Raw genomic sequence first — 24446 nt, forward strand, 5'->3', positions numbered from 1 at the left:
TACATAAAGAAATTTTTTAATGGCCATCAGACTCAATTTTTTATTAGCAACAACCTTAAATTTTCAAACATTTCCTTGTTAATTAAAATCTAAACATTTAACTTTAAAATGTCAAATCGTTTTACAGAAGCATGCTTATGATTTTTTATACAGTAGTAATAACAATTAGAACCTTTAGAAGCACAAAGCTTCAAATGTGAGTCGATATCTGGCAAATGTATGCCGACATCGCAAAAATGTCTGAATTTACAATTAACACACTTACTTGTAACTTATTTTCTTTTCTATTAACAATGACCGCTGTAATTTGCTGATCCATAAAAATCAAAATGGTTGCTAAAAGTGCTGGGGGCATAGCAGATGGATATGTATACCAAGGATTCTTCCCAAACGGGCTTATCACCCAACCACGATTGGGATTAGTTGGCTAAAATAAAGAAATACAATATAAAAGTTTACAAGCATAAAGATTTTTTAATTTGATGTGTAGCGTACAATACTGTGGATTTATTATTAGTCATTGAATACCAATTTTCATAGATTTAGTGAGTACAGGTAAAGCATGAAATATAATGTTCAACAAATAAGAATTTCTGTAGGCATGTATGCAGATTGCGGCAATACAACAAAAATAAATATCCACGAACATGCAAGTTTTCCTAGATCCACAAAAATTGGTACATGAATAAGGGTATAATATCTGTGTGGAGAATTTGACACTTCCACTAATAAGTCTCAACCAGGTGCTCCGCAGGGCGCAGCTTTATACGACCGCAGAGGTCGAACCCTGAACAGTTGGGGCAAGTATGGACAAAACATTCAAGCGTGATACAGCTCTGAATTTGGATTGTGATCAAATTTTTGACATTACATGTTTTTTTTTACACAAAACAAATGTCAAGATTTTACAAATCAATTAAAGATTTCTTCTTCAAACTTTTTAAATCTAAAATGAAGTTATTTACATAAAGTTATTGGCAAATAAAAATAGAAAATGACATCATAGTCATGTCTGGCAAATGTCCAACATACATTATCTAAAAACATTTTAGATAAGATAAGGAAAAAAAGCTTCATCAGCAACATTTTATATTGGCAAATTTCCAATGAAGTTATTTACATAAAGTTATTGGCAAATAAAAATAGAAAATGACATCATAGTCATGTCTGGCAAATTTCCAACATATATTATCAACTTCTATTCTATACAAAGAAAGATAACTCCAATTGAAAATTAATTGCTATTGCACAATATTGTGCAATTAGATATTTCTTGCTATTGTGCAATACTGTGCAATTGAAAATTTCTTGCTATTGCACAATACTTGATATGGAATCCTGATTTGGACCAACTTGAAAACTGGGCCCATAATCAAAAATCAAAGTACATATTTAGATAAAGCATATCAAATAAGCCCAAGAATTTAATTTTTGTTAAAATCAAACTTAGTTTAATTTTGGACCCTTTGGACCTTAATGTAGACCATTTGAAAACTGGACCAAAAATTAAGAATCTACATACACAGTTAGATTTGGCATATCAAAGAACCCATTTATTCAATTTTTGATGAACAAAGTTTAATTTTGGACCCCCATTTGGACCAACTTGAAAACTAGGCCAATAATTAAAAATCTAAGTACATTTCTAAATTCAGCATATCAAACAACCCCCAGGATTCAATTTTTGTTAAAATCAAACTAAGTTTAATTTTGGACCCTTTGGACCTTAATGTAGACCAATTTGAAAACGGGACCAAAAATTAAGAATCTGCATACACAGTTAGATTCGGCATACCAAAGAACCCCAATTATTCAATTTTTGATGAAATCAAACAAAGTTTAATTTGGACCCTTTGGGCCCTTTATTCTTAAACTGTTGGGACCAAAACTCCCAAAATCAATACCAACCTTCCTTTTATGGTCATAAACCTTGTGTTTAAATTTCATAGATTTCTATTTACTTAAACTAAAGTTATTGTGCGAAAACCAAGAATAATGCTTATTTGGGCCCTTTTTTTGCCCCTTATTCCTAAACTGTTGGAACCAAAACTCCCAAAATCAATCCCAACCTTTCTTTTGTGGTCATAAACCTTGTGTCAAAATTTCATAGATTTCTATTAACTTAAACTAAAGTTATAGTGCGAAAACCAAGAAAATGCTTATTTGGGCCCTTTTTGGCCCCTTATTCCTAAAATGTTGGGACCAAAACTCCCAAAATCAATCCCAACCTTCCTTTTGTGGTCATAAACCTTATGTTAAAATTTCATAGATTTCTATTCACTTTTACTAAAGTTAGAGTGCGAAAACTAAAAGTATTCGGACGACGACGACGCCAACGTGATAGCAATATACGACGAAAAATTTTTCAAATTTTGCGGTCGTATAAAAACTAGAGGCTCTAAAGAGCCTGTGTCGCTCACCTTGGTATATGTGAATATTAAACAAAAGCAGCAGATAGATTCATGACAAAATTGTGTTTTGGTGATGGTGATGTGTACATCTTACTTTACTGAACATCCTTGCTGCTTACAATTATCTCTATCTATAATGAACTTGGCCTAGTAATTTCAGTGGAAAATGTTAGTAAAAATTTACAAATTTTATGAAAATTGTTAAAAATTGACTATAAAGGACAATAACTCCTTAGGGGGTCAATTGACCATTTCAGTCATGTTGACTTATTTGTAAATCTTACTTTTCTGAACATTACTACTGTTTCATCTGAAAATTTAAGGGCAGATTGATCTTGACCTGATAAACAATTTTACCCTCAGTCAGATTTGCTCTAAATGCTTTGGTTTTTGAGTTATAAGCCAAAAACTGCATTTTACCGCTATTTTCTATTTTTAGCCGTGGTGGCCATCTTGGTTGGATGGCCAGGTCACCGGACACATCTTTTAAACTAAATACCCCAAAAATGATTGTGGCCAAGTTTGGATTAATTTAACCCAATAGTTTCAGAGGAGAAGATTTTTTGTAAAAGATTACTAAGATTTACGAAAAATGGTTAAAAATTGACTATAAAAGGCAATAACTCCTAAAGGGGTCAACTGACCATTTCGGTCATGTTGACTTATTTGTAAATCTTACTTTGCTGAACATTATTGCTGTTTACAGTTTATCTCTATCTATAATAATATTCAAGATAATAACCCAAAACAGTAAAATTTCCATAAAATTTACCAATTCAGGGGCAGCAACCCAACAACGGGTTGTCTGATATATCTGAAAATTTAAGGGCAAATAGATGTTGACCTGATGAACAATTTTACTCATTAGATTTGCTCTAAATGCTTTTGTTTTTGAGTTATAGGCCAAAAACTGCATTTTACCCCTATGTTCTATTTTTAGCCATGGCGGTCATCTTGGTTGGGTGACTAGGTCACCGGACACATTTTTTAAACTAGATACCCCAATGTTGATTGTGGTCAAGTTTGGATTAATTTGGCCCAGTAGTTTCAGAGGAAAAGATTTTTGTAAAAGATTACTAAGATTTACGAAAAATGGTTAAAAATTGACTATAAAGGGCAATAACTCCTAAAGGGGTCAACTGACCATTTTGGTCATGTAGACTTATTTGTAAATCTTACTTTGCTGAACATTATTGCTGTTTACAATTTATCTCTATCTATAATAATATTCAAGATAATAAACCAAAACAGTAAAATTTCCTTAAAATTACCAATTCAAGGGCAGTAACCCAACAACGGGTTGTCCGATTCATCTGAAAATTTCAGGGCAGATAGATCTTGACCTGATAAACAATTTAACCCCATGTCAGATTTGCTCTAAATGCTTTGGTTTTTGAGTTATAAGCCAAAAACCACATTTTACCCCTATGTTCTATTTTTAGCCATGGCGGCCATCTTGGTTGGTTGATCGGGTCACCAGACAAATTTTTTAAACTAGATACCCCGATGATGATTGTGGCCAAGTTTGGTAAAATTTGGCCTGGTAGTTTCAGAGGAGAAGATTTTTGTAAAAGTTAACGACGACGGACGCCAAGTGATGGGAAAAGCTCACTTGGTCAGGTGAGCTAAAAATACAATTTTACCTCAAACAACATAAATAGGTTTCAATGAAAATGAGAATAAATGAATTCCCAGTTTTAGTTTTTTCTTACCTGAAAATCGTCTGGCACTTCCAGTTTTGGTGTATCAATTTCCAAGAGATAATCCAGCAATACCATCGATACAATAGCTATAATTACTGCGAAGTCACTTATCAGCAATCGCACCTAGATATAGATATAACATACAATTACTAATATAATATCATTTTTCTAATTTATAGCTGATTTATCCTTTACCTGACCAGTTTTATATATTATTTTCATTTCATCAATGTGTGGTTTGCTCATACATTATTGTGAATATAATGAAATTTATCTGACTGTCATACAAGTGAAAGGTTAAGATAACTATAAAACATGGCTTATACACCATTTGCTACATAAGTAAATGCCTGTACCAAGTCAAGAATATAACAGTTATTTTTCATTCCTTAAATGTGTTTGAGATTTATATTTTTATATTTTATGGGAACTCCTCATTCATGAATTTTCCTTGCAGTTTAGTATTTTTATTATTTCCCTTGCAGTTTAGTATTTTTATTATTTCCCTTGCAGTTTAGTATTTTTATTATATAACTTTTGTTAGATCTGAGTTTTTCATTTGTTAAATTCAATTACAATATCAAATTTTCTTGCTTTCCACTGCAGTTTGTATTGTGACGTCACAAAAAAAGACAATGACGTAACATAGAAAGAACACATCTTTTAGCAGATCAGTGATTAAGTTTGTTTGCCTAACATTTAACCAGATGCTCCGCAGGGCACAGCTTTATACGACCGCATAGGTTGAACCCTGAACCGTTGGGGCAAGTATGGACACAACATTCAAGCTGGATTCAGCTCTAAATTTGGATTGTGATTAAATAGTTGACACAGCATAGGTTTTGGACACAGAATGAATGTGGTCTAATGAACTTAAAATAATTTTTTTGTCTTTGAGCAATCACTATGCTGTTGAATATTAATCCTCTCAAAAAAATGTTTGAAGAAATTTTCTTTTTATTTATGAAATCTGAAATGAGAAAAATTAAACCCCCCCCCCCCCCACCATTTTTTTTTCACATCCCCCTTTCCCTTTTTTCAAAACTGATCTCAATTCAAATTTCTAATGGAGTTTGCAACAATAACTACTCATTTAAATACATCATAAAATATTAAAATGTAACAAAAAGTGCTTCTTATCACTGAATTGTAAAGAGTGTTTTAATTTATCAGTTGGTAGTAAAAGTGAATATACATTGTGCATTGTATAAAACAATGATTTAAGTTGATTCAACTACTATTCTGGACAAAGAAAGATAACTCCAATCAATTGAAAATTTCTTGCTATTGCACAATATTGTGCAATTAGATATTTCTTGCTATTGCGCAATACTGTGCAATTGAAAATATTTGCTATTGCACAATACTGTGCAATTGAAGATTTCTTGCTATTGCACAATACTGTGCAATTGAACATTTTTTGCTATTGCACAATACTGTGCAATTGAAGATTTCTTGCTATTGCTGAATACTGTGCAATTGAAAATTTCTTGCTATTGCACAATACTTAATATAATAATTTTGGATCCTGATTTGAACCAACTTGAAAACTGGGCCCATAATCAAAATTCTAAGTACATGATTAAATTCAGCATATCAAACCAGGTGCTCCGCAGGGTGCAGCTTTATACGACCGCAGAGGTCGATCCCTGAACAGTTGGGGCAGGTATGGACAAAACATTTAAGTGTGATACAGCTCTGAATTTGGATTGTGATCAAATTTTTGACATTATATGGGTTTTTTACACAAAACAAATGTCAAGATTTTACAAATCAATTAAAGATTTCTTCTTCAAACTTATTTAAATCTAAAATTAAATAGTTGACACAGCATAGGTTTCTGACACAGAATGAATGTGGTCTAATGAACTTAAAATTTGTTTTGCCTTTGAGCAATTCATTATGCTGTTGAATATTAATCCTGTCAAAAAAATGTTTGAAGAAATTTTCTTTTTATTTATGAAATCTGAAATGAGAACAAGTATGGACACAACTTTTAAGTTTGATACAGCTATAAATGTGGATTGTGATTAAATAGTTGACACAACATAGGTTTATGTCACATTATGAATTTGGTTTAAGAAATGAAAATTAGAATTTAAAGTTTTTAAATTTAATATTAAACTATTATGGTTCAATATCCAAAATGTAAATAGTCATGTCTGGCAAATGTCCAACATACATTATCTAAAAACATTTTAGATAAGATAAGGAAAAAAAGCTTCATCAGCAACATTTTATATTGGCAAATTTCCAATGAAGTTATTTACATAAAGTTATTGGCAAATAAAAATAGAAAATGACATCATAGTCATGTCTGGCAAATTTCCAACATATATAATCAACTACTATTCTATACAAAGAAAGATAACTCCAATTGAAAATTAATTGCTATTGCACAATATTGTGCAATTAGATATTTCTTGCTATTGTGCAATACTGTGCAATTGAAAATTTCTTGCTATTGCACAATACTTGATATGGAATCCTGATTTGGACCAACTTGAAAACTGGGCCCATAATCAAAAATCAAAGTACATGTTTAGATAAAGCATATCAAATAAGCCCAATAATTTAATTTTTGTTAAAATCAAACTTAGTTTAATTTTGGACCCTTTGGACCTTAATGTAGACCAATTTGAAAAACTGGACCAAAAATTAAGAATCTACATACACAGTTAGATTTGGCATATCAGAGAACCCATTTATTCAATTTTTGATGAAATCAAACAAAGTTTAATTTTGGACCCCCATTTGGACCAACTTGAAAACTAGGCCAATAATTAAAAATCTAAGTACATTTTTAAATTCAGCATATCAAAGAACCCCAAGGATTCAATTTTTGTTAAAATCAAACTAAGTTTAATTTTGGACCCTTTGGACCTTAATGTAGACCAATTTGAAAACGGGACCAAAAATTAAGAATCTACATACAAAGTTAGATTCGGCATATCAAAGAACCCCAATTATTCAATTTTTGATGAAATCACACAAAGTTCTATTTTGGATCCTTTGGGCCCCTTATTCCTAAACTGTTGGGACCTCAACTCCCAAAATCGATCCCAACCTTCCTTTTGTGGTCATAAACCTTGTGTTTAAATTTCATTGATTTCTATATACTTATACTAAAGTTATTGTGCGAAAACCAAGAATAATGCTTATTTGGGCCCTTTTTTGGCCCCTAATTCCTAAACTGTTTGAACTAAAACTCCCAAAATCAATCCCAACCTTCCTTTTGTGGTCATAAACCTTGTGTCAAAATTTCATAGATTTCTATTTACTTAAACTAAAGTTATAGTGTGAAAACCAAGAAAATGCTTATTTGGGCCCTTTTTGGCCCCTAATTCCTAAAATTTTGGGACCAAAACTCCCAAAATCAATCCCAACCTTCCTTTTGTGGTTATAAACCTTGTGTTAAAATTTCATAGATTTCTATTCACTTTTACTAAAGTTAGAGTGCGAAAACTAAAAGTATTCGGACGACGACGACGAGGCAAAACGACGACGCCAACGTGATAGCAATATACGACGAAAAATTAAAATTTTTGCGGTCGTATAAAAATCATTAGTGAAGCAGATTCTATCACCAAATGTGTGGAATATGATATTTCTGCACCGGGCACTCTCAACAGATAATCATAAAATAATTTTAATGAATTCAAATAGAGAAAAATATCTAATGAGTGACCGAACAACACATTAATTCACCTATGCCCAAAGCGCATGAGTTAATTATCAGTGTTATTTGATCACGAGTTGAATATTTTTTCGATGCATACCATTGCAATGTTATTATAACTCTGTATATATAGAATTATAATGTCATCAAGACATTCTCTCTTCCCCCCTATCAAGTATATGCTTTCCCTAAAAAAAATAATCAATGTAAAGTACTGCAGATTTTTTATTTTTCGTGGATACCAATTTTCTTGGATTGAGGAAATATTGTATTTTAGTGGACATTTAATTTGATGGTCTTGTCAAAGTCTGCAAACAAGCTTAAAGAAAATTTGTTGTTCTTTAAACCTTCAAATTCATTGTTCACCTTAAACAACAATAATGAATCCATAATATACAACTTACAGCATGTGGGAAAAATCTGCTGAATCTTAGACTCTTTAAGATTTTGGCGATGAAGAATGTTCCGAGGAACAAAAGGACAGACAAGAAAAAGACGTCTGGAACATGATCTTCAAAAAGATGACAACCTTCAAATTTGACCACACCTCCCATCTCCATACAATATGAACAATTCATCAGATGCCATTGTTCCTCCGTTGCATTGAAGTCAGAACTGTTAGCTATTGTCACATTATAATTCATTGAAAAAGGACTTGATGCATTTATCCAGCTTGTATTTAAAACTGAGGTATCATTTGGTGGGGGATCACAGCAACATTCGTAATACGGATTTTCTTTGGTTCCTAACTTTACAGGATGAGAATGGCTGATAGCCCACAGTTTAGCAAAGGCTTCTTTAATGAAGATTAGTGCTATCAAAAGCGCAAAACTTTCTTCGGTAAAACGGGTGATATACCGCACCAAAGCACTCAAATCAAACACCACCATAATCATCAGGCAGAGAAATGTCCACATTCCGACCCAAAGGCGAAATTCTAAATAATCCCATCCATATGTACTGAAAATATATAAAGAAGATAATAGATTATTTCTTAATCATTCTATTTTTACTGAGTGATGTCTTAGGTGCATAAGTCAGGTACCTGATGTTCAGTGCATGTGGTCGTCATTTGTTGATGTGGTTCACAAGGGTTTCTTGTTTCTTGTTTTTATATATAAGTTTGACTGCTGGTTTTCCTGTTTGAATGGTTTTACACTAGTCATTTATTGCTTCACTAATCTCAATAACATGTTACATATTTATTTTTTCGTTCATTTTTTTATATAAATGAGGCTGTTAGTTTTCTTGTTTGAATTGTTTTACTTTGTTATTTCGGGACCTTTTATAGCTGACTATGCGGTATGGGCTTTGCTCATTGTTGAAGGCCCTACGGTGACCTATAGTTGTTAATTTCTGTGTCATTTTGGTCTCTTGTGGAGAGTTGATCATACCACATCTTCTTTATTATAATCACAAATGATATTTCATTCAGTAATTGATGATGAATAGCATACTAATTAACTTTTAATTTTTTCTGAAGTTTATCAAACCATGACATTAATAAACGATCGACAGAGTGCATGGCTATGTATTGGTACATAACTGGTAAACTAAAGTACCTACCTGCAAAATTGAAATAATATTGTTTCGAACACCAGAACTGGCCCGGTACTACCTAGGATGGTCAATGGTTGGCCAGAACATAATGCATAAACAACACCAACTATAGAACCAGCTAACAAACTTTCAAACGCAGCCTGAAATGTAATTAACAAAGTGAAGCTGAAAGTTACTGCTCAATTATGATACCCTCGCCCAAATATTTTAATTAACAAGAAGTTGTTGAGTGATGAATCTGTAAACATACAGTATAGTTGAATTAAGTAACACCTGAAATCATATTTCAGAAATCCTTATGATATAGTTCCTGAGAAAAGAGGGATGAAAAATATGCATTGGATGGACGGACAGACCACTTTTCTTTTTTAAAGCAGGGTATAAGGATCGCGGAGACATTACATCTTAGTGGTTGTCATTTTTGTTGTTTTTGTATATTGTTTAGTACATAAATCAGCCCAATTGTTTCCTCATTTGAATTGTTTTCATTTATCATTTCTGAGTCTTTCAAGTATGAATTTTGCTCATTGTTGAAGGCTATACAGTAACCTGTAGTTTTAAACTTCTGTCATCTGATCTCTGCTGAAGAGTTGTCTCATTGGCAATTTTACCAAATCTCCTTATTCTTGAGTAGATATAACATTTTATAAATGAACAATTGCCTACTGACACAGTAAGGTGCAACAAATTCAAACCCCTTCACATTAAAATTAAATTATCGTACCCTGTTAGTCTAAAATATAACATAAATGTGTAGAGAGGTTTGTTTCATATAATTATAAATTACCCATCTTTCTTGACCAGCAGAGATAGTGGGGTTTGTGTTACTCAGTTTTCTGTATTATGTGTTTTTGGTTATCTTTTTCTATTAACTAAAGCATTTTCTGTTCTTAAATTTAGGAATTTCATTACAATTCTTGTCTGAGACCACTAATCAAGAACTGACTTTGTACCAGCAAAAGACAAAACATCATCCTTATGTCATGAAAAACAATGTTAAAATTTTAAAGGATTGTTAAATTCAGTTATCAACATACCAACCCAAGTGATTTGGGGCATCTCGAGCTCACAAGTGCCACCTAAATGATTTGGGGCATCTCACAAGTGGCAACCAAATGATTCGGGGCTTATCACAAGTGTCACCGAAAATTAATAACTGGTTTTTTACTTGGATAAACCTCTAAATAAAGTGTCCAACTTACCATGTTTTTGTCCGTTGCATCACTCAAAAGTCCGCCAAAAGTAATGATAGGTGTTAAACAAGCAAAGTATAAAAATATAAATGATGCAACACATTGAACATGGAGAGCATCTTTGAAGTCACTGATATAAAATGGAGCTTTTCTTTGGATGTCAGCAATTAGTCCACCAAACAAACTATAAAATTTAGAAAAAAATAAATCAATTTAATTAGCAACTTTAGGACATTTCATGCATGAATACTACATTTTTCAAGTTTATCCCAAATAATATTTCAATAATTGTCAAATTGATATGTACTGATAGTCATATAGTAGTGCAACTTTATATAGAAAATAAACTAAATCTACTAGTTTTAAAACAAGTGGTGTCTACCAAACTAACTTAGACTGTTAATTATTTTGTTTGAATTGTTTTTCATTTGTCATTCAGGGCCTTTTTTAGCTGACTATACCATATTGGTTTTACTTATTGTTGAAGGCCATACAGTGACCTGTAGTTCGTTAATTTCTGTGTCATATGGTCTCTTGTATAAAGGTGAGACAAAATTAAACTGTATATACAAACAACTAACAAGAAGAAACAAATTAGTGTCTGTTTTTTCTACATTAGCTAGAGGTATAGGGGGAGGTTTGAAATCTCAAAAAACATGTTAAACCCTGCCGCAATTTTGCACCTGTCCAAAGTCAGGAGCCTCTGGCCTTTGTTAGTCGTGTTTGATTTTTAATTTTGTTTCTTGTGTATAATTCAGAGTTTAGTATGACATCCATTATCACTGAACTAGTATACATATTTGTTATGGGGACAGCTGAGAGAGTCCCCGTGTGCTGGAGTTTCTCGCTACATTGAAGACCCATTGGTGGCTTTGTCTGTTTTCTGCTCTATGGTCGGATTGTTGTCGCTTTGACACATTCCTAAGTTCAATTCTCAATTATATTAAACAAGATACAGAGTACTATATGACGTATAAACTTAAACTGGTACCTTCCAGTTCTTTGTAAAGTCTCAGCTTGACTCTCTCCTCCTTCTACTTGATCTTCTGGTACTGGTTTACCATTTGGTAAGTTGGAACCAGTAGGCTGTCTACGAGAATCCTGAAAATTAAACATATTATCAATACTTAATTCTATTCATCTTTTTTTGTTATACATTTATTTCATGATCGTTTATTCTGATTTTGAACTGTTGTACAATCAAGAAAAGACCAACTACTTTAGTTATGAACTTAATCAATCTATACACATGTAGAAAAGCTTAAAATTGTTTAAAAAACTCTTAAAATCAATTAATAAGTTTTGATTTTACAAATACCATTTTGTTACAGCTATAACCAGATGCTCCGCAGGGCGCAGCTTTATATGACCGCAGAGGTTGAACCCTGAATGGTTGGGGCAAGTATGGACACAACATTCAAGCTGGATTCAGATCTAAATTTGGATTGTGATTAAAAAGTTGACACAGCATAGGTTTCTGACACAGAATGAATGTGGTCTAATGAACTTAAAATATTTTTTTTGCCTTTGAGCAATTCACTATGCTGTTGAAAAAATGTTTGAAGAAATTTTCTTTTTATTTATGAAATCTGAAATAAGAAAAATTTAACCCCCCCCTCTATTTTTTTTTTCACATCCCCCTTTCCCTTTTTCTAAAACTGATCTCAATTCAAATTTCTAATGGAGTTTGCAACAATAACTACTCATTTAAATACATCATAAAATATTAAAATGTAAAATAAAGTGCTTGTTATCACTGAATGGTAAAGCTTGTTTTAATTTATCAGTTGGTAGTAAAAGTGAATATACATTGTATATTGTATAAAACAATGATGTAAGTTGATTCAACTACTATTCTGGACAAAGAAAGATAACTCCAATTGAAAATTTCTTGCTATTGCACAATATTGTGCAATTAGATATTTCATGCTATTGCGCAATACTGTGCAATTGAAAATATTTGCTATTGCACAATACTGTGCAATTGAAGATTTCTTGCTATTGCGCAACAGTGGCAATTGAAAATTTCTTGCTATTGCACAATACTGTGCAATTGAAGATTTCTTGCTATTGCTGAATACTGTGCAATTGAAAATTTCTTGCTATTGCACAATACTTTATATAATAATTTTGGATTCTGATTTGAACCAACTTGAAAACTGGGCCCATAATCAAAAATCTAAGTACATGTTTAGATTCAGCATATCAAAAAAGCCCAAGAATTCAATTTTTGTTAAAATCAAACTTAGTTTAATATTGGACCCTTTGGACTTTAATGTAGACCAATTTGAAAACAGGACCAAAAATTAAGAATCTACATACACAGTTAGATTTGGCATATCAAAGTACCCCAATTATTCAATTTTTGATGAAATCAAACAAAGTTTAATTTTGGACCACGATTTGGACCAACTTGAAAACTGGGCCAATAATCAAAAATCTAAGTACATTTTTAGATTCAGCATATCAAAGAACCCCAAGGATTCAATTTTTGTTAAAATCAAACTAAGTTTAATTTTGGACCCTTTGGACCTTAATGTAGACCAATTTGAAAACGGGACCAAAAATTAAGAATCTACATACACAGTTAGATTCAGCATATCAAAGAACCCCAATTATTCAATTTTTGATGAAATCAAACAAAGTTCAATTTTGGACCCTTTGGACCCCTTATTCCTAAACTGTTGGGTCCAAAACTCCCAAAATCAAAGCCAACCTTCTTTTTATGGTTATAAACCTTGTGTTTAAATTTCATAGATTTCTATTTACTTATACTAAAGTTATGGTGCGAAAACCAAGAATAATGCTTATTTGGGCCCCTTTTTGGCCCCTAATTCCTAAACTGTTGGGACCTCAACTCCCAAAATCAATCTCAACCTTCCTTTTGTAGTCATAAACCTTGTGTTTAAATTTCATTGATTTCTATTTACTTATACTACAGTTATTGTGTGAAAACCAAGAATAATGCTTATTTGGGCCCTTTTTTGGCCCCTAATTCCTAAACTGTTGGAACCAAAACTCCCAAAATCAATCCCAACCTTCCTTTTGTGGTCATAAACCTTGTGTCAAAATTTCATAGATTTCTATTTACTTAAACTAAAGTTATAGTGCGAAAACCAAGAAAATGCTTATTTGGGCCCTTTTTGGCCCCCGATTCCTAAAATGTTGGGACCAAAACTCCCAAAATCAATCCAAACCTTCCTTTTGTGGTCATAAACCTTGTGTTAAAATTTCATAGATTTCTATTCACTTTTACTAAAGTTAGAGTGCAAAAACTAAAAGTATTCGGACAACGACGACGACGCAGACGACGACGCCAACATCATACCAATACAATTTTCAATTTTTGCGGTCGTATAAAAATTGCATTGATGAAATGTGTAACAACCTATTATTTATCTAATTCAATTTTGACATATACCAAACATACAATAATTTCATAGATTTCTTTGGTTTGGGTTAACAACAACATTGAATGATCCATATTTTTTTTTACAGAACTCTTGTGGCGAGTTGCCTCATTGACATTCATACAATGTAAAACTAAGAAAATTAGATATCCACAAACATACCATTTTCTTCAATCCTTGAAAATTGGTATCTATGAAAAAAACCAAAAACCAACAATGAACAGTACTTTAAAGTGAACTTGTTATTGATCCAAATAACATGTTTCTGAATCTTGTACCTGTGATGGAACACTTTTTGGTGGTTCTATTCTGATTGTAGGATCCCATTCACCAGGTGGCAGCACTGTCACCTGATCCAGAAACTCATCAATTCCTGTCAGTAAATCTTCTCTGTTGTGAGCATGGTAGGCGACATCACGAAAAACCTATTTAACAGAAAAAAAGAATTTAAAAATATAGGTATGTAATTCTTTAGGTTTTATATAATTAGATTCCCCAATTTTGAAACAGTGCAGCTACTAATTGTAAACTTTAAATAAACATTGAGTTTAAATAACTGTATTACAAAACAAACCAAAAATTATGTTTTCAAACAGGAACTATATGCATGAAAAACAGGTATTCAATATTTGCTGTGTACTTATAATCATCTGACCACACTGGTCAAGTTTTTACAAATACATTTGTTAGAAATCCAGCAAAATTACAGCTGATTGCATTGAGTGTGTAGCTAAAGGTAATATCTTTGGTTAGCTTGCTTGCTAGCTGAACCCTGAAGTCATTATTATGTAAGGTAAACTACCCCCTTTTAAGAGGAGACTAGTCTGACAGATAACCAATCTATCTGTCTGTTGGACTAGGCTACTTTAAAAGGAGGGTAGTATACCTACCTAATAATGACTTCAAGGTTCAGCTATCATACAAGCTAACCAAAGATATTACCGTTAGCTACCCACTCAATGCAGTCGACTGTAATGGATGCTAATAATCTGGGTTTTCTTTCTCTAACTTTGGTTTCTGTCTGATGCATGTTCACAGGCAGGAAAGGGGGAGGGGGTTGGAGGGGTCCTGATCCGAAATCCCAGGCTTCAAAACATGAAATCACAAGGTCCCGAATTTAAAAAAAAATTAAATCCTGAAATCTCAAACATCAAAAAAAAAATACCGGATCCCGAAAGGGTCAATCCCGAAATTAAAAACAACTGATCCTGAAGTCCTGAAAAAAATTCTGCCCCCCCCCCCTCAATAGTCAACATGGGAGACACTCAATAATCACATTTACTAGCCAACAAGTCAGTGTAAAAGCTTAATGTTGACTCTAAAAAAAAGCATCATGATTATCAGTTAAATACTAGCCAACAAAAAAATTTTGCTCTTTGATCTGACATGAATAAGCTTTTTCCAAATTTTATAAAATTGTATGAAGGTTTCACAAAGTTATTAAGATCTATAAACTTTGATCTGAAATTAAAACAGAATCAAAGATTCTTAAAAAGCGACACAAAAATTTGAGTAAACTTAAAGTAATATTGAATTCCTGACGATTAATGAGTAATGTTAGTGGATTCCCTAGGCCTCTAGACATTCTAGTACATTGTAATTCCTGATGATTAATGAGTAATGTTAGTGGATTCCCTAGGCCTCTTGACATTCTAGTACATTGTAATTCCTGATGATTAATGAGTAATGTTAGTGGATTCCCTAGGCCTCTAGACATTCTAGTACATTGTAACTTACCTCGTCTGAGAACAGAGTAGCAATAGATCTGCCTATTTCATGGTAATGAGCCGAATTGCCCATAGGGCCAAGTAATACGAATATAAACTTTGTAGGAACAGGTACTTCAGTTAAATCAGCCATCACAGGCTTCAGCAATCGTATAAATGCCACAATTTGATGATTGGTTAAAAAGTCTACTTCTCCAACCAGGATGTTAGCAGCCTCAGCACCGGGTGGAATTTTCTTCATGAAGTGGAGATTTAACTGAAAATACAATTTTGAAAACTATATTTTTCTAAACTTTCGGATTTTTTTTTGCTACTGGAAATATGTTTATTTGTATTTTACTGTAACATAATTATTTTGACAAGTCTAAGCATATCCATACAGCAAAAGAAATTTTGATAAAGTTATCATAAATTTCAGGTTTCTTAAGGTGGTACCTAACATTACAGGGAGATAACTCTGTAAAATCAGCTAAACATTTTAATTACGTTATGTTGTTAAGGGAATATTAAGCTTCTCAATGATCAAAATAAGTGTTTGTCAAACTGCTATATAACCAGTGTAATTTTTCTGATAAAACGGTTGTTTGGTTAAAACTTTTACATTTTTGTTAAAGGATCAAAGTATTAATACTTTGTCAAAATTTTAAGAAAATTAAACGAGCAAAATTAATTTTAGTTAAAGTGTTGGGTACCATCTTAAATGATATGCTATGGATTCATTTAATTTTCGCGGATTGAGGCAAACTTGCATTTTTTGTGGATATTTGAATTTGTTGTTCTCCAAAAATCTTAATATAATCATACAAAAAATTTGTATATATATTCTTGAACATATAAATTTTTGCCTTCTTATTCAACGTATACGTATAATAATGAATCCACGCTACACTATAAGATAGCTAGTATAGATCTATCAATGTCTGAAACAGAATGCCAGTCAACAAAATCCTCAGGAAAAATAAATTCAGCTGTTGTTTGTAAACATATGATGGAAATGAATGTAGAAAATTGCACATTTAAAAAAATAACATACAAAGTAGTTCAAGGCTCCTTCTAATGGTAAAATCAAATAACATCAAAAACCTGTTAATATCCCTTAAATGTATGAAATCATCAATAATTAGGTGCTATTGATTTATTAATGGAGAAATAAGATCAAATTAAGTTATATTAAGATGGGAAGGATTACTGACAGACACGAATTCTCTTTGAGGAAAATGTTTACTCAATATTAGAAAGATTGACTGTTTGAAGTTTAGCACACTTCCTGTACTAAATATATTTATATTAATCATTTATTTTATAAGGAAATTGGTATAAATTTGTTTTTTTTCTCTTTTTCTCTCTCTCTCTTAGTAAGCTTTATGATTTGTTGGAATTGCAAATACAATGTAACATTATATCATATTTCATCAGGAAGTTAACAAAAGGGAGATAACCCATAAAACAGACTCAGATCCAGTTAACAAATATCCTATTCTCAAATAACATTTTAACATTCAAAAGTTGATGGGATTCCTAATCAAACGAAGAAGATTAACTTAAAAAATTCAGACAATTGTATTTTTAAACAAAAATATTTCCCTAGTACACAGATGCCCCATCGGCGTTATTATTTTCTATGTTCTATGGACCGTGAAAATGGAGTAAAACTCTAATTTGGCATTAAAATTAGTAAGATCATATCATAAGGAACATGTTTACTAAGTTTCAAGTTGATTGGACTTCAACTTCATCAAAAACTTCCTCAACCAAAAACATTAACCTGAAGACAGACGGACAAACGAACAAAAATTCCAATGGACACACAGACCAGAAAACATAATGTCCATAAATGGGGCATAAAAATTCAGAAATGAATAGTTGTCTGTTCCAAACCTATTAACAGATAATTATCAGAAAATGAGATTTTAACACATAGTTATAACAAATTTTGACTAGTTCTCCCTTGATATTATATAAATGTCAACGTTTCATTGTTTGACAGTCTACAATTATCTCAAGACAGTATTCCCTTGATGTTATATATGTCACCCTTCACAGATTATCACTCTACAATAATATCAAGACAATTTGCTGCAAATTATCAAAATATCCTGACATATCTATCAATACAACTTGTCCAATATCTGGTTCACATGAAAGAGTTTGATTGAATAAGCAATAAAACGCTCCATTGATTATTAGATTCAGCCATTTCTAATTAATCTTATCTTCAACTAACTCTCTCTTTCAGTAATCTAAATGACAATTTTATCTTGACTAACTGAAAATAACACTATTAATTAATTCTGTGCTTCTGAGTTCGCTTTTCTGTGCATGACATATACACAAAATCTGAAGGCCATGGATGTTTAAAACCTGAACACACGCAAAGCTGTAAGACCAGACCAGACCTAAAGATCTTGCCAAATCATCTCAGGCCAACTTGTACTTAAAAGCAGGAAGTAAAATTTTTTGTCTACAATATTTCAGTATGGAAAAAAAAGTAAATGGGGAACATGTCCATGGGACACAGATGATGGCCCCACTAGCATACACGATTATAAAGGGACATAACTCAAAATAAATACAAATTTTCAACAGACAAGGGAGAAGAAATATAGAATAACCATACATAGTCTCGAAACATAAATGTTATTTGTACAAGGCTAATAGAAACAGGTAGAAAGAAATGCTGTGCTCAGCATTTCTACCTGTTTTGAGCGAAGTACAAATAATATTTATATTTTGAGTCATGTATGGTTGTTCTTCATTAATAAAGGCTGGTGAATTTGGGGTTGGTGGATCATTCTTAAACGTGAATTCTTGATACATGTACATATATTATAGTTTTAGTCTGGTTATTATCCAATCATAAGACAGAGGTCTAGTTATCATCCAATCAGAGGATAGAGGTAAAAACACACCAATCCTTACCTTGGTTCCTGTAGACCCCTAAAACATCACTGATATTACATAATCATAGACACAACGAGTTGTCAAACTAGAGGCTCTTAAGAGCCTGTGTCGCTCACCTTGGTCTATGTGCATATTCAACAAAAGACACAGATGGATTAATGACAAAATTGTGTTTTGGTGATGGTGATGTGTTTGTAGATCTTACTTTACTGAACATTCTTGCTACTTACAATTATCTTCATCTTTAATGAACTTGGCCCATTAGTTACAGAGGAAAATATTTTGTTCAAAATTTACAAAAATTTACAAAATTCATGAAAATAGTTAACTAGAGGCTCTTAAGAGCCTGTGTCGCTCACCTTGGTCTATGTGCATATTCAACAAAAGACACAGATGGATTAATGACAAAATTGTGTTTTGATGGTGGTGATGTATTTGTAGATCTTACTTTACTGAACATTCTTGCTACTTACAATTATCTTCATCTTTCATGAACTTGGCCCATTAGTTACAGAGGAAAATATTTTGTTAAAAATTTACAAAAATTTACAAAATTTATGAAAATTGTTAAAAATTGACTGTAGAGGGCTGCAACTCCTTAAGGGGTCAACTGACAATTTTTGTCATGTTGATTTATTTGTAGATCTTACTTTGCTGAACATTATTGCTGTTTACAGATTATCTCTATCTACAATAATATTCAAGATAATAACCAAAAACGGCAAAATTTCTTTAAAAATTACCAATTCCGGGGCAGCAACCCTACAACCGGTTGTCTGATTTGTCTGAAAATTTCAGGTCAAATAGATCTTAACTTCATGAACAATTTAACCTCTTGTCAGATTTGCTCTAAATGCTTTGGTTTCAGTTATAAGCCAAAATCTACATTTTACCCCCTATGTTCTATTTTTAGCCATGGCAGTCATCTTGGTTGGTTGGTTGGGTCACGCCACACATTTTTTAAACTAGATACCCCAATGATGGTTTTGGCCAAGTATGGTTAAATTTGGCACAGTAGTATCAGAGGAGAAGATTTTTGTAAAAGATTACAAAAATTTACGAAAAATTGGTAAAAAATGACTATAAAGGGCAATAACTCCTTAACAGGTCAACTGACCATTTTGGTCATGTTGACTTATTTGTAGATCTTACTTTGCTGATCATTATTGCTGTTTACAGTTTATCTCTATCTAAATTAATATTCAAGATATTAACCAAAAACTGCAAAATTTCCTTAAAATTGCCATTCAGGGACAGCAACCCAACAACCGATTGTCCAATTTGTCTGAAAATTTCAGGGCAGCTAGATCTTGACTTGATAAACAAATTAACCCATGTCAGATTTGCTCGAAATGCTTCAGTTTCAGAGTTATAAGCCAAAATCTACATTTTACCCTTATGTTCTATTTTTAGCCATGGCGGCCATCTTGGTTGGTTGGCTGGGTCACGCCACACATTTTTTAAACTAGATACCCCAATGATGATTGTGGCTAAGTTTGATTAAATTTGGCCCAGTAGTTTCAGAGGAGAAGATTTTTGTAAAATTTAACGACGACGGACAACGATGACGACGGACGCCATGTGATGAGAAAAGCTCACTTGGCCTTTTAGGCCAGGTGAGCTAAAAAGGACTTATAAAAAAGTAAAACTTTTTGATTATTTCAAGACTTTTGAGGACATGAAATCCAATTTTTATAATGAGTTTTCTAAGAGTGTAAAATTTAAGAAATTCGGTGTAGAGGCTGGTATTTCTGATAATTGGATTGATAATAATAGGATTAAAAAAAATACTAAGCATTTTTCCTACTTGAGCATTACACTTATAAATCTTTCACTGAGTTAAAGCTTAAATCAATACTTGGGAGTTAAAAAAATGTGCTCTAACACATATCCTGTATTTTGAGTGGTTGAACTCTTGAGTTTTAGTACGACAATTTAAGTACTTACTCAAAATTTCTGTGACCTCAAGGCCTGATGTTATGAAATGTTCGATAATGAGACTACTGTTATTAAATGAGTGCTCAGGATGAAAAGCTTTATTGGTTGCGATGGTATAGATAAAAGTTAGTGTTTCAAAACGACAAACTATAAGTTTCAAAACAACTAATGAATAAAAATTAAAATTAACATAAAAATTTCATACATCTAAAAATAGGAATTTAATAATGTGCTGTAAGCTAAAAAAAAAACACACTTCAGGTTCTAATCAAACCTTCAACAAAAACAGCTCTCTTTAAATGTAAACTTAACTAATAATTGAGTTAGCAATGGAATTAGAGCTATTTTCCTAATGATTGTAGTGTAAAGTTTGGTTTGTTTGCTTGCTTTGTTTGTATAAATGTTTGTTCAAACATTGTAATTAAGATTGACATCTGTCATCAATAGATGGGCGGGGCTTCAGCTTGTATACAGTATACTTATACATGCTTTTGGTTGTTAAGCAATGTATATGAGTTGAAGCCCTGCCTATCTATTTAGTGTAAATGTCAATTTTTAATTACAATGCTTGAGCAAACATTTATACAAGCAAGCAAATTAACCAAACCTTTAATCTACAAGCATTAGGAAACTAGCTCTAAACATGGAATTAATATATATAAGTTACTGTGGTAATGGAATCATTCACATTGACTAAGCCCTAAATTAAACAATTCCTAAGTACCATAGTTAGAGTGGTTGAAGAAGAATCCCATGTTATAATGTAGTGTGCTAGAGTATGACAGAATTAGCACCACTTTGTTTTTGTAATATCAAGTTTTTCTTTAATGTTGACGATAAATCTGTTATAATATGTTTGGCTGTTATTTATTTTTGAAGTGAACCTGTGAACTCATTTTTGAAATATGAATCTATGGTTAAAATACTTATAATAAAATGTCCAAAAGTTGCAAAAGGTCTGAAAGATGGCAGAAGGTCTAAAAGATGAGAACTGTTAGAAAAAATTATTTCTATAGACCAATATTTAACAAAGGTCAATTATAAGCTCTTTAAATTTGATAGGAACTTTAATTTAACTGATATTGTAGTAACTTTTAAATATTGTACCTATATTACAATGGGACATTATTTAAACTATGACATTCAGTATTGTAACATGGATTATCTCCCTTGAATAAGTACAGTATGCACTCAGAATATTGTGTTGGTTCAAATTATTGAACTTTTGCACAATCAACCAATTATTGATTATCCCAATATTCAGTAAGGACATAATTGATCAAAAGATTAGTCTTTCCTTCAAAGAATTGATTATTGGAAATAAGTGTAACAGCATTTCACCAGACTTGATTATCAATAGTCTGTAAAATCATCTATCGAGAATCTTCCTTGCTATCATTTCTACCATTGTCTACCCAGTGATTAATTTGTTCGCTTAGCTAATGTCCAGTGGCAAGTATTTCATGCATTTTAAGGACTAGAGCAAATCAATTATAAATACAATACAGCGGTTCACTTCGGATGAAGGTTGTAAAATCTAAATTGCTCTTGGAAAAGTGGGTATGCTGTATTGGAGTAGAATTCTTTTGTCCTAATAGAGTAGTTTTAAAAGGTCCCTTTAAAGAGTTGTTGCAAGGTTTACCAATTTTGAATCGGGATTCTTTCAATCTCAACAGACAAAAATGCTGCATAAGATACATATTAGACAACCTTTATTGGGAAATTGTGTTGCATTCACATTTAATGTACATAAGATACATATTAGACAACCTATATTGAGAAATTGTGTTGCATTCACATTTAATGTACATAAGATACATATTAGACAACCTATGTTGGGAAATTGTATTGCATTCACATTTATTGCACTTTATTTTATATTCTGAAACATTTTTCAAATTGTTAACAAAAACAGATTATATTCACACTTTAAACTAACTTACTGTTTAAATAGATATAATGCCCTTTTTCTCTCTTTCTTTCACCAAAAATGTAATACTGAAGACAAACTTATAATATTTCATTTTTGGAAAGTCTTTAATAATCACCAGACCTATTATAAGTGTGAATATAAAATGTATTTGGAAACATTTTGAAAACCGTCAAGATTCTGCATAAATGTTAACATGAATGCAACAGTACGACTATGGTACTAGGAAGTGGGCGTAGCAGAGTACTAAATATATAATGTACTAAATATTGAACTTTCCATTCATAATAAACCATGCGGTCTTACCTCGCTGTGAGGAATACTATGTACACTACTGTGTGCACTTGATAAACTCTCATCCACCTTTAAATTAACAATTTGGATCATTGTGAGCAGACATTTTGATTGTTACTTTGTTATTAGCAGAACAGTACAGCATTTGAAAATTTGTGGCATCAATCAGTAATTTGATTGCTGTAAACAAGGTTTACTAGTAACCTTATAACTGTATAATCTGTCGGCAGTAAAATAAATTTGCAACCATAAAATCATCAACTGATTCATACAAATCTTCAAATACATTACTGTTGTCAATTCTCATGCAACTGAAAAAAATTAAAATTTCAAAATCGTTTTCATGATGTTTGGGCTTTCATGTATAATTTTGCTGTATTAACATATGATGATCACGAGAATTTAATTGTTATTCAATTAAAATGAAATTTACAACCAGTGTTGTTTTAGAACAAAATTATAAAGCAGTTATTTAAGGGAGACAACTTTAAATTATCTCCCTTTGAACTCCGGCCTAATGAAGGACTACTTATTGTCTTCACTAAGCAATTTTGTCAAGAATATATAACCACTCTTTATAATGAACATCTTCATGTTCCACAATGGGTATTTCTAATCTTGCATGGGCTTCTTGATTTTACGAACACAATGAACAGTAAATTGAACTTCCATTCTTACAGCTGGTTAAACATTGTCTACAAAAAACTTTACAATGTTGGGAGAAAGCTGGTCTCTTCTTTTTCTGTTAATTTTAAGAAACCATAAACCTGGAATTTGTATCCAAACGTTATATATGATAACCAGTTCTGCACATTTCATACAATAAATAATATACCACATAAAGGCAATAATTTGTCATTGAAAAATATTCCTGTCCTGCCATAGATTGTACCAGTGATATTGCACATATACATACAATATAATAAAAAAATACTAAACTTAACAACGTACTTTGAGGAATTTCTTAAAATCTTTTGAAACGAAGGCTTTTGCACCAAAATGAAAAGAATAAAGAAAAAATAATAATAAAGCACACTTGAAGTCCTAATCAGTTTTTACTCTAAAGCCATATCAACACTCGATAATAAAATATAGTTCAAACTGTTAACACACCTATATAGCTATAGATAAATAAACGATAGAATCAGAATATGTTTCAGTCATAAATACCAGAATACTAAGTAAGTGACCAGAGCAAACTATAAATAGAAAGGGATTACATTTGTATCGTAAGAGCCTATAAATAGATAGTTTGTAACTAATGTTACTGTGGATTCATTTATTTTCGTGGGTATCAATTTTCGTGGATAGAGAAAAAAAGACGTTTCGTGGTATACGTAAATTCGTGGATCGCTGATTACAACAACAAAAAAATAGATACGTAATTCATGGATTTCTTTTTGATTTAGGAGATCATATAACCTCCTTGGTTTGATCAATAATAAAACAAAACAAAAAAGAAGGAATTCATTGAAAAAGTTTTGAATTGTCAAACTCCTCGCTTTGTCATTCTAGGTTGAAGTGTTCATTGATAACTTCGATTACAATAATGTACAGAGACAACTAATTATTTGTTTGTTTTACAATTTATAAATTCTTGTCTGAATTCTATAAGGCATTCAAAACTTTATGATTGAAAGCTCATTTCCCTTATCACGATATAATAAACAGTGATATAAGTATAAGGTGTGAAAATAAAT

The 24446-nt window shown here is 31.9% G+C and overlaps 1 protein-coding gene across 8 annotated transcripts in view; it reads right to left on the minus strand.

Annotated features, from left to right (window-relative positions):
* LOC143059033 (sodium-driven chloride bicarbonate exchanger-like) overlaps positions 1-24446 on the minus strand; it is a 66021-nt gene that overhangs the window by 11512 nt on the left and 30063 nt on the right. For 5 of the 8 annotated variants that reach the window (XM_076232504.1, XM_076232500.1, XM_076232501.1 and 2 more), the window contains 9 exons: positions 22759-22815; positions 15694-15939; positions 14235-14381; positions 11538-11647; positions 10556-10730; positions 9360-9493; positions 8198-8753; positions 4124-4237; positions 266-427 (listed from right to left, as the gene is read on the minus strand). In XM_076232504.1, the coding sequence (XP_076088619.1) occupies positions 266-427; positions 4124-4237; positions 8198-8753; positions 9360-9493; positions 10556-10730; positions 11538-11647; positions 14235-14381; positions 15694-15939; positions 22759-22815 (1701 nt within the window). Of the gene's footprint in view, positions 1-265; positions 428-4123; positions 4238-8197; positions 8754-9359; positions 9494-10555; positions 10731-11537; positions 11648-14234; positions 14382-15693; positions 15940-18602; positions 18621-22758; positions 22816-24446 lie in introns of all 8 variants that reach the window. The other 3 variants (XM_076232506.1, XM_076232503.1, XM_076232502.1) reach the window with 2 other exon arrangements.

The sequence above is a fragment of the Mytilus galloprovincialis genome, chromosome 14 (assembly GCF_965363235.1).
Source record: "Mytilus galloprovincialis chromosome 14, xbMytGall1.hap1.1, whole genome shotgun sequence".
In the NCBI taxonomy this organism is placed as follows: domain Eukaryota; kingdom Metazoa; phylum Mollusca; class Bivalvia; order Mytilida; family Mytilidae; genus Mytilus; species Mytilus galloprovincialis.